Source organism: Anguilla rostrata, chromosome 13, assembly GCF_018555375.3.
Source record: "Anguilla rostrata isolate EN2019 chromosome 13, ASM1855537v3, whole genome shotgun sequence".
NCBI classification, from domain to species: Eukaryota; Metazoa; Chordata; class Actinopteri; order Anguilliformes; family Anguillidae; genus Anguilla; species Anguilla rostrata.
Genome location: NC_057945.1, coordinates 15,951,099 through 15,963,586, shown reverse-complemented (window position 1 = coordinate 15,963,586; position 12,488 = coordinate 15,951,099). Strand labels below are relative to the sequence as shown.

General features: G+C 40.5%; 1 protein-coding gene across 3 annotated transcripts in view; it reads left to right on the top strand.

Moving 5' to 3' along the window:
* lhfpl4a (LHFPL tetraspan subfamily member 4a) overlaps positions 1–11,194 on the top strand; it is a 46,744-nt gene extending 35,550 nt beyond the window's left edge. Inside the window, exons 3-4 of one of the 3 annotated variants that reach the window (XM_064305416.1) lie at positions 437–453; positions 6,703–11,194. In XM_064305416.1, coding sequence (XP_064161486.1) covers positions 437–453; positions 6,703–6,756 — 71 coding nt within the window. In that variant the 3' untranslated portion in view covers positions 6,757–11,194. Of the gene's footprint in view, positions 1–436; positions 454–2,534; positions 3,817–6,702 lie in introns of those variants that run through there. The other 2 variants (XM_064305415.1, XM_064305417.1) reach the window with 2 other exon arrangements.
* The last annotated feature ends 1,294 nt before the right edge of the window (positions 11,195–12,488 follow it).

Here is a 12,488-nt window from a genome sequence, read left to right as displayed (position 1 = left end):
GACCTAGGATAATGCCTAATGTTTTTCGAATTGTGTTTTTACTGTCCACTATGCTACTTATTTACAGTGTTTCCCAGTGTTCCTCATAACTTTGGTCTTTGGTTGAATTTCCTTTGGTTTCTCTTGATGTCAAAATGGCAAAGGGTACATTTTAAAGGACATCACTGAACCTCCTGCAAGGTTAGGTGTAGTCAGACAGAATGCCAGAATTAATTAACATCAGATCACATCAATTTCAGTGACAAAACTAGGAGGACATTTAGCATACCTAATTGTAGTTCACCATATATTCATTTGGATCATTGTCTTTAAAGCTGATATTTCTGTGTCAGTAAAAAAAATGAAACAGATGAGAGTTTGGATAGTTTAATCTGAGAAAATCTTCCCTGCAATGGAATGTAAATAACCTAAAACACCATTTCTGTTGTCTTTGCAGATTTTGCCGTATCCAGGGTAAGTCTGAAAGTGTTGTGTGGCCTCGTGTTGTGTGGTTTTCGTGGCTGTCGTACAAACGGTGTTGTGGCGCTGTCCTGACAATGCACCGCTTTCTCTGTCGTCTGGGTGGATTAGCGTGGGGCCCCCTCGCTGGGTTTGTGCGCGATGGCCTGGGTTAACTCGGTGTCATGTCGGTTATTAGCCTGTCACCCTCAGCCGTGCTCCTGAGATTAAACGCTCACGAGCCGGTTTGGTTACGCGGGATCCCACTGCGATGTCGGCCTCCGCCTTCCACAGGGGGACGAGGGAGCAGCGCAGGAGAACAAGAGGCGGTGACGTGTTGTATTTAAGATCCTCCGGGCGAACTGAGCTCCCAGAGGATGGAGACGCGCCGCGCGTAGCATGTAAATGCCAGGACAAGGAACACGCATCACATGCAGGCCTCTTTTCTGCACAGGACCGCGGGGGGAAAATGCATTTTCAGAATTTAAAAAAAAGCCCTTCTGGTTAATGAATCAGTGATAAGTCTCTCAAGAGGCACAAGGAAGTGCTGCACTAGGATTATGGCCTGGCTCTGCGAAAAATAAATTATGGGATTAAATTACAGGTGACGTTCCAAGCAATTAATACACTGCATTTCCAAAAGTATGTGGACATCTGAACATCACACCCATATGTACTTAATATGGAGTTGGACCCCCCTTTCCTGCTGTAGCAGCCTCCGCTCTTCTGGGAAGGCTTTCAGATTTTGGAACATGGCCGCAGAGATTTGCTTCTGTTCAGCCACAAGAGCGTTAGTGATGTTGGGCACTGATGTTGGGCATAAGGCCTGGCTCGCAGTGGGCGTTCCAATTCATCCCAAAGGTGTTTGATGGGGTCGAGGTCAGGGCTCTGTGTAGGCCAGTCAAGTTCTTCCCCACCAAGCTCAGCAAACCATTTCTTTATGGACCTTGGTTTGAGCACGGGGCATTTCATGAAGCTCATGACGAACAGTTCTTGTGCTGACGTTGTTTCCAGAGGTAGTCTGGAACTCTGTAGTGAGTGTTGCAACCAAGGACAGATGACTACAACTTCGCAGCTGAGCTATTGTTACGCCTATACATTTCCACTTCACAATAACAGCACTCAGAGTTGACTGGGACAGCTCTAGCAAGGCAACAGTTTTACAAACTGACTTGTTGGAAAGGTGGCGTGCTGAGACAATGCCATGCTGAAAGTCACTGAGATCTTCAGCACGACCCATTCTACAGCCAACAATTGTCAATGGAGACTGCATGGCTGTATATGCTTTATTTTATGCACCTGTTAGCAATGAGTGTGGCCAAAACCACTAATCAGAAGGGGTGTCCACATACTTTTGGAAATGTACTGTACATCCTTGTTTGCATCAATGGGGGAAAATATTTTCATCTATAAAAATATTTATAGAATCTTGCCTCTGATTCAAAATATATAAAGCGTTTGTTTTGAAGTAGTTGCTTTCACAGAGTTCTTTAAATTCATGCTTGTTTTCTTTTCTCCACAAACACAGTTTTTCCAAGTTCATTTTTGTGATCCATGACCTCACCCAGAAAGACGGGGGGGTGGGGGGGGGTCAACAATTTCTATTCATTGTGGTTCAAAGTTAAGGACAAATTTTGATTGAATCTGAACCTGGGGCCGGGGGGCAAGGTACAAAGAAGAACACAAACACTGGAGCAGCTGTAAATCTCAACAGGGAAGCACAGTCCATATCTATAGATTTAAGCTTTGACTACAACCTCCCCAATCTATATGTGCCGACTAAACAACTGAATACAATTAATGAATTACTGAATTTGGGCCAAAATTAAACCAAAGGCATTTTTCCCCACATTGAAGAAGAGACAATGCTCTTTTAGAAATAAAAAGGAGCTTACAGAGGGTAAGAGATTGCAGCTTCTTCTGTCCTCAGGAAGGATGGCGTAGGGAGATTCCCCATCACACCTGCCAGCCCATCTGCATGTTATCCCAGCATGATCTGTTTACCTCCACTGGTGGTGCCCGCTTGTTTGTCGCATTTGTAGCTGTGCGCGAGGTGAAGAAGGGGGAAACGGTCTGTCTCCTTGTTGCCTTTTCAGCCGCGCCCTCGGTATGAGACAAACAGCCAGCCCCGCGACGGAACGTGGAGAACGCAAAACTTTCACGTGGTTGCCATGCAGCCCAATCTGTAGCCCACGGAGATTATAACCGCTTTTACATCGACGGGAGATCGCGTGCTGGAACTTCCTGAGGAACAATAAACCACTCGAGTCAAACCGCAATCTGGCATCGGGAAAAGAGCGCTATCAACACGAGACTGCTGTTTGTTCGTATTTCACAAAGGAACAATGGGCAAGCACTGCCGATTACCGATGACACCATTAACGTTTTCTTACCCCAAACCAGAAACTAACGCATGCGCAAATGTGTGATCTCCACGTTAAATGAGTATCCATTCCACAATGTATTCCTTTCAAGCTCATTTCAGTACCTGAACAGTTAATAACATGCATGTCTATCAAACAAGGCAAGGCCGTAGGCTACAATGATCAAAATGTGTAGTATAGCTAATTAGACAACCTTTTTTAAGCAGTCATGTTTTCCTTTAAGTTTAACTCTTTGTCTTTTTAATTTACTATGTGTTTTTGAGACACCTGAAAAGATTACACCTGCCAAAAGTGGTCATTAAGGTACACAGCAAATGCTATATATGGAGAGAAATCATTGGAGAGTTTATTGTTGCAACACATACAATTACATAATTGCAGAAAATGTATGTAGTTTTGCCAAAATTGCAGTATCAATATGGTGGAAAAGTAGTGAGGGAAAGATGAGTTTTTCCACCAGTGAATTGATGAAGAGAAGAGGATTTTAGAATTGGAGACCAAAGATATAGACTGGGTAATCAAAGTCAGAGGATGAGAGGGAATATAAGGTTTAAATAATGCATCAATGCTGAGCTCTGACCTGACCAGCAGTATCAGAAGTGCGGTCATTTTTATTTTATAAAAAAGGATGTTTACATATAGGAATATAATTATAGCAGTTGTTTCAGAGGACTGAAATCTTGCTTTTCCCAAAGACAGCATGCTTTAAAAATAAATAAATAAAAACACCCCAACAGTCTGGTTTTGAATGCGGACCACAGCGGTAACTACTGTGCCTGGAAGCCCAGCAGGGTGCAGCGCAGCCTCCAGCGTCACCCAGGGACGGGAGAGGTGCAGTCAGGGGGATTACCGCACCTCATCGCTTGCTAGCGACCCCCACTGGTTGATGGGGTGGACCGCAAGGTGGCCTGCGGAGCTGCAGACAAAGTGGGGTCCTCTGACTCCTGTCTGTACTGGCCCAGCTAGCAAACTGTGGCGTGATAAGAAGTCGCTTTCCACGAGGTTCAGACAACGAGTGCTGATGCATACACAAGTGGGCACTCCAAATTAGGGAGAAAAAAATGTCAAACATAAAAAAATATTTTTAAAATACAAAAAGCCATCCTAAGTACTTTTTTAAATACTGAAGAAAAATCATGGAGGTTTCAGTACATCAAGTTCAGTACATCAAAATACGGAGTCGGTGGATAAAAGCCATTCAGATATTGTAGGTGTACTCAGTTGCTCTGAAGGCATGTCCAACCCTGATTCAGGGGATACTTCAGGGGTCACTAATAGAATCACTACTCCTCCTCGTTTACGTAAATGAACTTAAATAGGAAATTTGCTGTTTAAATGTCATGCACTCAACAACTCACAAGTGAAGCAAATAGCTTTGGAGACTTCAATGTTTTCACGAAAATTTAAATTCAAAATTTTTAATACATACAAAAATGTAACACAAATTTAAATGTTAAGTGCTACGTGTGCAAAGTAACAATTGAGGGTTCATAACTTTCAGCCATAGCAAGTAATAAAGAAACTCCAGATTGAGAGTTTATTTCAACAGATTAATAACATTAATTACAGAAGCTATTTAAAGCTGAGTCACATAAGTAACACCGCATAGTACATGTATACAGATAAGTATTCCTCAACACTGAGTTTTTAAGACATGGAATAACTTACATAGATTTGTAATGGAAGTAGGGAACCCTGGGGTGTCCAGAACAAGTTTCTCACAGCATCTGATACTCTCTGTACATTAGGAAAAATGACAGGCTTATAACTCCAAATAACTCCATATAACTTTTTTTTATAACTCCATGTATATTTTTCCTACATAATTGCCATGCTTAAATACAGTAATAGGTTTACTGCTTTCTTTTTTGGCCTTGGTCACTTTCGAGAAGAACTCTGATTCAAACAGCAAATCATCTCAGAACAGGTGAGAGATTCTTGCAGACGGTAATACTAAAGGGGTCATTTAGCTCACTTTGACCAAGCAGGAATGGCCCTTGTCAAAATATACTTATTCAAAAATGCTATTTAAAATATTTATCAATTGGCATACATTATTTTCCAGGTTCTCAAAAGGCTGTATGAAATAGTCACCATCTTTTAAAGCCAATGACACTGATCATCCACTTTCAGTATTCGAAAAGGTTTGCATTTAATAAAATGGATATAACTAATTTGTTTACCACTTTTTAAGGTTTTTTTTTTTTTTTTTAAACTGCCATGCGTTAGGAATGAGTCACCTGGAAGAGACACATCTATTATTAAGCCCGGGAAGCTTGTAAACACAAAACCCCTGCATTCTGTGACATGACCAGCCTTTGCCAGATCCCACTCTGGCCCTGCTCCTCGGCCAGCCAACACATCCAGCAGAGTCAGCCATTTAGATACTCAAATCTTCTTTCTTTTCTACCTGATAGTTAATTGATTGATTAATGCCTCTGATTGGCTTACCTCACCTGGTGTGCCAGGTGTAAATCAGCCCTGATTGGAGGAGAAGGCTGAAACCCAGCTGTGCTGCTGGCCCTGAGGGTCACGTTTGAGTACGTCTGATTTAGAGCGTCAGGTTATGCCATATGGAGAGATTGGAGCTGATCCGACCTTTGACATAGTGGCCATTTGCCCGGTGATTCTTTGACCCATGGCCCAGGCAAGAATGCCTGGCTGATTTGGCAAATACAGCATCCAGATTGTGTGCTTGCCTTCTCACGTTTCTGATGCCCAGTCCGGACAGGCCGTCCCCAGTGCCACACGCTCATAATTTTTTTTTTTTTTTTTTTTTTTTACAATATTGTGCATTTCAATGTGGCAACTCTACCTCCTTAAAAATACAATGATGATATGTCTGCTTGCTATAATAGAGGTCTAAAATGTTTTGGGCTCTGTACTCCTCAATGCAATTGCAAGAAATAAAACAGTTTATCCCAACTGAGTGTTGTCATATGCCCATAAACAGGATGAAATGTGAACTCGTTTTTCTCATCATTCATTTTTGTTGTTGAAAATGTGTTATCCATCAGTATGTTCAACTTGCAAACAAAGCTAAATTGGATTCAATCAACACTTTTCCTCATCCTTAATACAATGTACAAATTAACCTTTCTTCCTAACAGTTTGTCACGCTGTTTCCATACTTACTAAACTGCTTTTGAAAACAATGAAATCGTTGAGTGGAAGTCGAGGGCAAAAGCTGACTGAGTCCAGGATATCAAGTCTCCTTGTCCTTTACAGTCATGTGGCTTGGCCATATATTTTTGTGCCATATCAAACTTATCAGCTGTCAAAACATTTTGTTTATTGTAACATCCATCAAAAAAATTAAAATGCAAATATGCTGAAATACTCTTGGCGTTTCTTGTTGGATAAAAAATGCTCAATTACACAGCCTATGTTGTTCACATTTGTTTGTGAGTTTTGTTAATCCATTTAAACCTGGTAGCTACTTAGCTCTGATAAAACTGCAAAGGAAGAAAAATCTCTAACATTTTTCTGCAGCCTAGCCTCCTATAAAATGCAACACAAACAGTGCGTCCTTCATTTGTGATTTTTCATATTAGTCATCTTGGTGGCCACACACCCAGTTGGTCTTGGAATGAGAAAAAAAAAATATATATATAAAACAATATTCAAAAAATTAAAAAAGGAAACAAATATCCCACCCAGATTTTTAAAAAAATTGTTCTCAAAAACACACAGCAGCGCACCAGGATGTGGTCAAAACAGAACTATGCGTGTAAAGTCACGACCGACCGTGTGTGTTTGCGAATCCTGGAGTTGCCTCTTGTCCATCCCGCCTTCCTTCTCCTCCACCCCATCCCTGCTTTCAGCCTGTCCTTTCCCAGCCAGTTTATCCCCCTCTTGTTTCTCTCCCTGTTTTTCCCAGATTGAGATCCGGGACAGCAAGGACCCGAGATTCGGAGTCCAGCGTTTCCACTAGGCTGACCTCCCCCACCTCCGCCACCTTCTGCTCCTCCTTCTGCTCCTACTCCTGCTCCTACTCCTACTCCACCTACTTTCCCTCTGTTCTTCAGGTCAAATACCCCACCTCAACCTGGAGGCTGTTCATACAGCCGTTTGTAATATAGAACTGGAATGGAATCAAATTCACAAAAGAGAAAATAATATACAAAAACACATCTGTTTGAAGAAAAAAAAAAAACATTTTAAAAAAGTAAAAAATAATCCACTGCAGCTTTACAAAAATCAACACCTCTGGGAAAAATAAGAAATTACAATATATTATTAATATTACTTTTCATTATGATACTGAAGATGTTTATGCTTGCAACAGCAGTATTTAATTATTAATTTAAATATTCTGTTATTTTAATTTATTTATTCATTTATTTTATGGTGGAAATTAAATCATTTCAGCTTTCCAAAAAAAGAAAAGGAAGAATCCAATTATGTGCATACGTATCATGGTAAACTTTAAATAGCACTTTGGTGCTACTCCAGAGACTTAAGAAGATGACAACAAAGAAGAATTTTGTACAGCACACAGTGTAGTTTGGAAAGCATTCTTTTCAGACGAACGACTGAACACTTCCCCATTTGTACATGTGGTTTACTTATGCGGGCTTCGAGGAGAGAACAGCAAGGTTGTAAATAACACGTTTTTGAGGAAACAGGGTAATGACTGCACAGGTTTACTGGTCCACCCGTTGTCCATCAACCTTTGGCCATGGGCCTCCCCATAGGTCACGTGATCAAGACCTCGTTCATTCAAGTGCAGAATTTCAACTCAAGAGATTTAATTTTGCCACATAACCACCTGATCCAAAAGGTAAGGACCTTGTGACCCCAGAAAAAAGCTAGCATTTCAAAGGACGACGCTTGAGCGTGTGGAGAGGCGCGAAAGAGACTCGACCTCGCCGCTCGAGATCGACAGACGCGACATCGTCCACTGGGCGCAATCCCAGAATCCCCTCTGACTGCTTTGACTCATTCCTTAGACTTTTGTTTCAACTGCGTTTCATTTGATTAATTTCCTATGCTTTAAATGGGGTGCAAACACTGAGGGAAAAAAAAAATGCCTTCTCCCCCACAAACTATGATCTTGTGTTTTTCTAATTCCTAATTTGATTTTTTATTTATTTATTTTTTTGCCCTGCATGCTGCATTATACTCAGGCTGTGAAGATAAGGTGGTTCTGCTCTGCAGTTGAAGCAATGTGCATGGGAGTATGTTACAGTAATGGCCCGACTGGCTGTCTCACACCGTTACACACTGTGCTGTCCAGATCTGTAGTATGGCGTGGCATTTCCATAGCAGTTTTGCCCTTAGGGGTCCTTAAGTAACATCATCTTTTAGATGTTTGTGATTTTAGAATTACTCTCTTAATTGTTTCAGTGTAGACAGTGGTGTTATTGCTTAGTTTCCTGTTCTTTGTGGTTCAGCGGAGTGTGCCACAGAGAGCAAGCCATCCACGTGATGCGTCTTACTGTCATTTCTATTCAAAAAGCCCATTACAATATGTCCACAACCAAAAAAAAAAAAGAAAAAGAAAAAGAAAAAACAACTGGGGAATGAAAGCCAGTGAGTAAATAAACCTTTGATAACTTTTGACAATTTTGTATTAGTCTAAAAGTTTGTCGTGTTGTTGTAACAAGGTTAACTGTTGCATCGAACACACAACGAAAGAAATTCTAGCTTTTTATAAACAGGGATGCAATTTAACATTTCTCAAAGACAAAATCACTTCTATTGCCAGTATCAAAAAGGCCTCTAGTTATATAAATTATATATTCATGAACAATTTAGAAAATTTAGGCAAACCATCTGCAAAAAGAGGAATAATATTGTCCTATTTCTGAGTTACCAAACCTCGCCATTTAATGGATCACTGAATTAGCCCTTAGTGTAGATCACAAATACTCAGATCTGGCCCTCAAGGTCAGTTGTACTGCTGGTTGTCTCTTCTGCCTGATAGTCCAGTAAAGTCAGTGATTGGCCGGAGATTACACTCACCAAGTGCATCATGTTTAAATCAGTGATTAGAGGGGAGGACCGTAAGCACTACTGACAACGAGGGCCAGATCTGAGTATCTCTGGTGTAGACCATGTCTCCCAACTCAACAAACAGCTTCAGTATAAGCTGGTATGAATACATATTCATATATATTTGTAGATCATAGCAATCTCTCAGGAAACTGCAGTGTATACAAATATTTTTAAAAAGTAAATGCAGGATAAAAAATAATGTGATCTCCACATTGCAGCATAACACCTAAAGAGTACATAAAGCCTGCTACGGCTAAAGGGGAAGATTATTAGCAACAGGTGTAAGTGTTAATGCCCAGAGGCTGTTTTTTCTCTTATGATTAGTGGAGCGAGTTCTGGGTCACCTGCGAGTCCCTGTGATCTGTTAATAGCACAGGCCCTTGTGTTAAAAAAAAAGTGTGCAACAACTTGAAGTGAGATTTAAACAACTGTCTTTCATTAAATCTGACTGGCTATCGCAGTAGTACAGAAAATAAAAGAGATGGCTGAGAAAATAAATAATAGACGCTTCAAAGGGTAAAGAGCAAACTCCAAGTACTGTAATTCACAAGTAGATACACTGTTTAATCAAGCTACTGTCAAATAGAGAATGAGACAGAAAATAGTATTTATTCGTTGTAAATTCTCAAACTCACGGTGACGCGTATGCAGTGTCACAGAGTTGTGAGCAGGTTATATAGTGTTTCAGTATGAACCATGCAGCTGTGCAAAAGGTGCAACATCTGGGCTTATCCCCAGGCTGAAAATGTTTACAAAAAAATATAAAAGAAATAAGAGATTATCGATATGTTTTATAATGCAAAACAGCTCAAACATATCCCTCAAATCCTGTTACTGGCTTGATAGCAATGTAATGTTCATAACCTTTAAGAAAATATTCTTATTCAGAGGAGTTATCTGATATGGCTGGTAACTTTACTTTGAAACTGAGTGGAAAAAAAACAAATAAATAATTTTCCCGTTTTACTCTCAATAACACCTTCAGTCTCCGCTCATATTGTATGATGTAAATGTCAGTGACATGAGATGGCATTCTGATGAATTATTTTGATTTCTTTAGTTGAAGAAAAAGTGTTACCTGTTGAAGTGTTACTCGAGATAACTCGAAAGCCTGCCCCGGGTTTTTGATCCACTTCAAACGGCCAGGAAACCTCACCACCTTTTCAGAAACACCAGGGGAGGCCAAATTAGCGTCTTCATGCAGGCCGACATGAGACCTGCTTTCTTCTAATCTATAGTGCAAGGTTCTGTGATATTGTCTGTTGGAACAGGATTACCTCTTAAGATGGTAAACTCCTCTGTACGGTGCTCGTATTCCTCCTCCTGAAAGCCCCCCGTGTGTGTAGCCTCTACACACAGCCCAGGCACTGGAGATGACTCTTCACAGGAGCTGTAGCAAACAACAAAGGAAGAGGAGTTGATGGAGAGACACAGGGGAAAACAAAAAGCTGAAATTCGAATCAACTGGCAACCCCCGCCATGCCTCCCCAACCCAACCAAATCAAAGAAATGGCTCCCAAGGGAAATACAGTCACAGAACTGTCCAGACCCCCAAAGCCCATGTTAAGGATCACTGTCAATGACAATTTGTAAATGCATAAGTTTGATAGTTTTCATATTAGTATTAATAGTGTTTGGAATAACTGCTTTCATCTTCAGCCACTGTCTTCTAAAAGTGGACGCCATGCCATGGGGAACATTTTCGTTCATCTGAATGACCCATCCAAATTGAGTGCTAGATAATCTGGCCAAATTCTTGGAGAAGGTTGATGAAAAAGAGTAGACGCAAGTTAGTGTGCTTTCCCCCCACTTCTTCCTGTCTTGTTCTTTTTCACACATTTTGTTTTTATCAAGTAATTCTGACTGTAGCATCCATTTATGACAACGCTGCCCTGACGATCCTGTATGCCTGGAGCCATTTTATTGCGGAAGTCTTATTTTGCTGCTTTGCACAGTAGTTACAGAAGGTCAAGAGATTGTATGGGAGGAGAGACATTGTGAAACTTTTAATTGAGCCACATTTCTCTGAGATTTTCACAGAATGTTTAGCATGCCCCGCGCGTGAGCCGAGCTCACAGATTCCTCAGAGGAGGCACCTGTCACGTTACAGATCTGATTATTCACGCATTCTCCTTAAGCTCAGAAGATTCACATGCAAACAGACACAACAGGAAGGAATCATTGCGTACCAGCTGGGAGCACTGATAGGAGTCATTCCCACTTTAATGACTCCTCACTGTGGTAGATTATCCAAATTTGTTTGACTACACCATGCATTCTTATAATACAGGCAAACCATGATATTACATGATATTTTAGCATTGTTGCTGGGAATTAAGTTGAAAAAAGTTTTCTGAAAATTACCCCCCCCCCTCCAAAAAAAAGTAAGAAATATTAAAACATTTTTTCACATTTTTAATTGTCCAGTGTCATAAAGACTTAGTACTTAAGATAATGAATTAATGAAGCTAAGAAAGGCTGAAACTATGAGACAGGTCTGCTGTGTGACACATGATAACTTTAAAGACAGTGAGATAATCAGTTGGCCAGTGTATCACTGTATGTTTGTTGACAGAGGGGGCTGGTTGGAGAGATGTACTCCAATCATAGTACGATCCAGAAATAATTTTAAAAATCCACCTGTAAATGCCAAGACATTCCTATGAAATGCAATATATTTGTGTTAATAAATAGATAAATAAAAGGAGCAATTTCTTTGATTTGGAAATATACATACACGTTTTTAAAAATAAAAAAGAGCTGTTTCATAACATTTAACTTGCACAAAAAAGTTAAATATTTAACATGATTCATCTAATTAACTAACCATAGTCTTCAATTAAGACAGAGGAATCGGGTGCCTTAGTTCAGGGATAAAACAAAAACCTGCACCCACACCAGCCCTTTTCAGTTAAGATTGGACACCCCTGCTTCATATGGATACATTTTTCTTTTTACTGCAGGGATACTCAACCCTGATCCTACAGAGCCACAGAGTCTGCTGGTTTTAGTTTTTTCCTTGAGATCAGCGACCGATTCAGACTCAAGAATCCAGGTGACCTGACTAATCAAGTGTCGAGGAACAGCGAAAGTCATTTTTGCCATTTTTGGCAGTTCCATTACTTTCCCAATTTTTTGCCATTTCTGCGATTTCCTCCGTTTGAAGTGCTTTCCCTGATTTCTTGGAAGTTTTATGATAACAGTCAACCTTAACATAACCAACACGGTTAACCTGTTGGTATACGAGTAGGCATTTTAATAATATTGCCAAATGTTGGGAGCAAAAATGTGCAACAATTTAGGGATTCTGGAATGTGCTGGGATCAAGATTGCCGTCCTTGTCGGTTTTTGCCATCAGATGTTACATTTGGCAGGCCCCTGTTAACAGCGCGCATGAGATCAGTTGATTCATTTAATGAGTAAACGGTTTTTAATTCTGTGATTTCATCCGTTTTTCAGTTTTCCGTGATTTTCAACAATTTTGCCGTGTCTGCTCCGTGACTTCAGCCAATATTTCCCGTGATGAACACCCAGCCTTAATATATCGACACACACAAACAAATACGGTTGTAGGGCATAAAAATGAAGGCAATGAGCTTACTTACGGTCACACATCATGGATAAGCAATACTGTGCAGCATGTATTTTTTTGGACAGATACAAGAC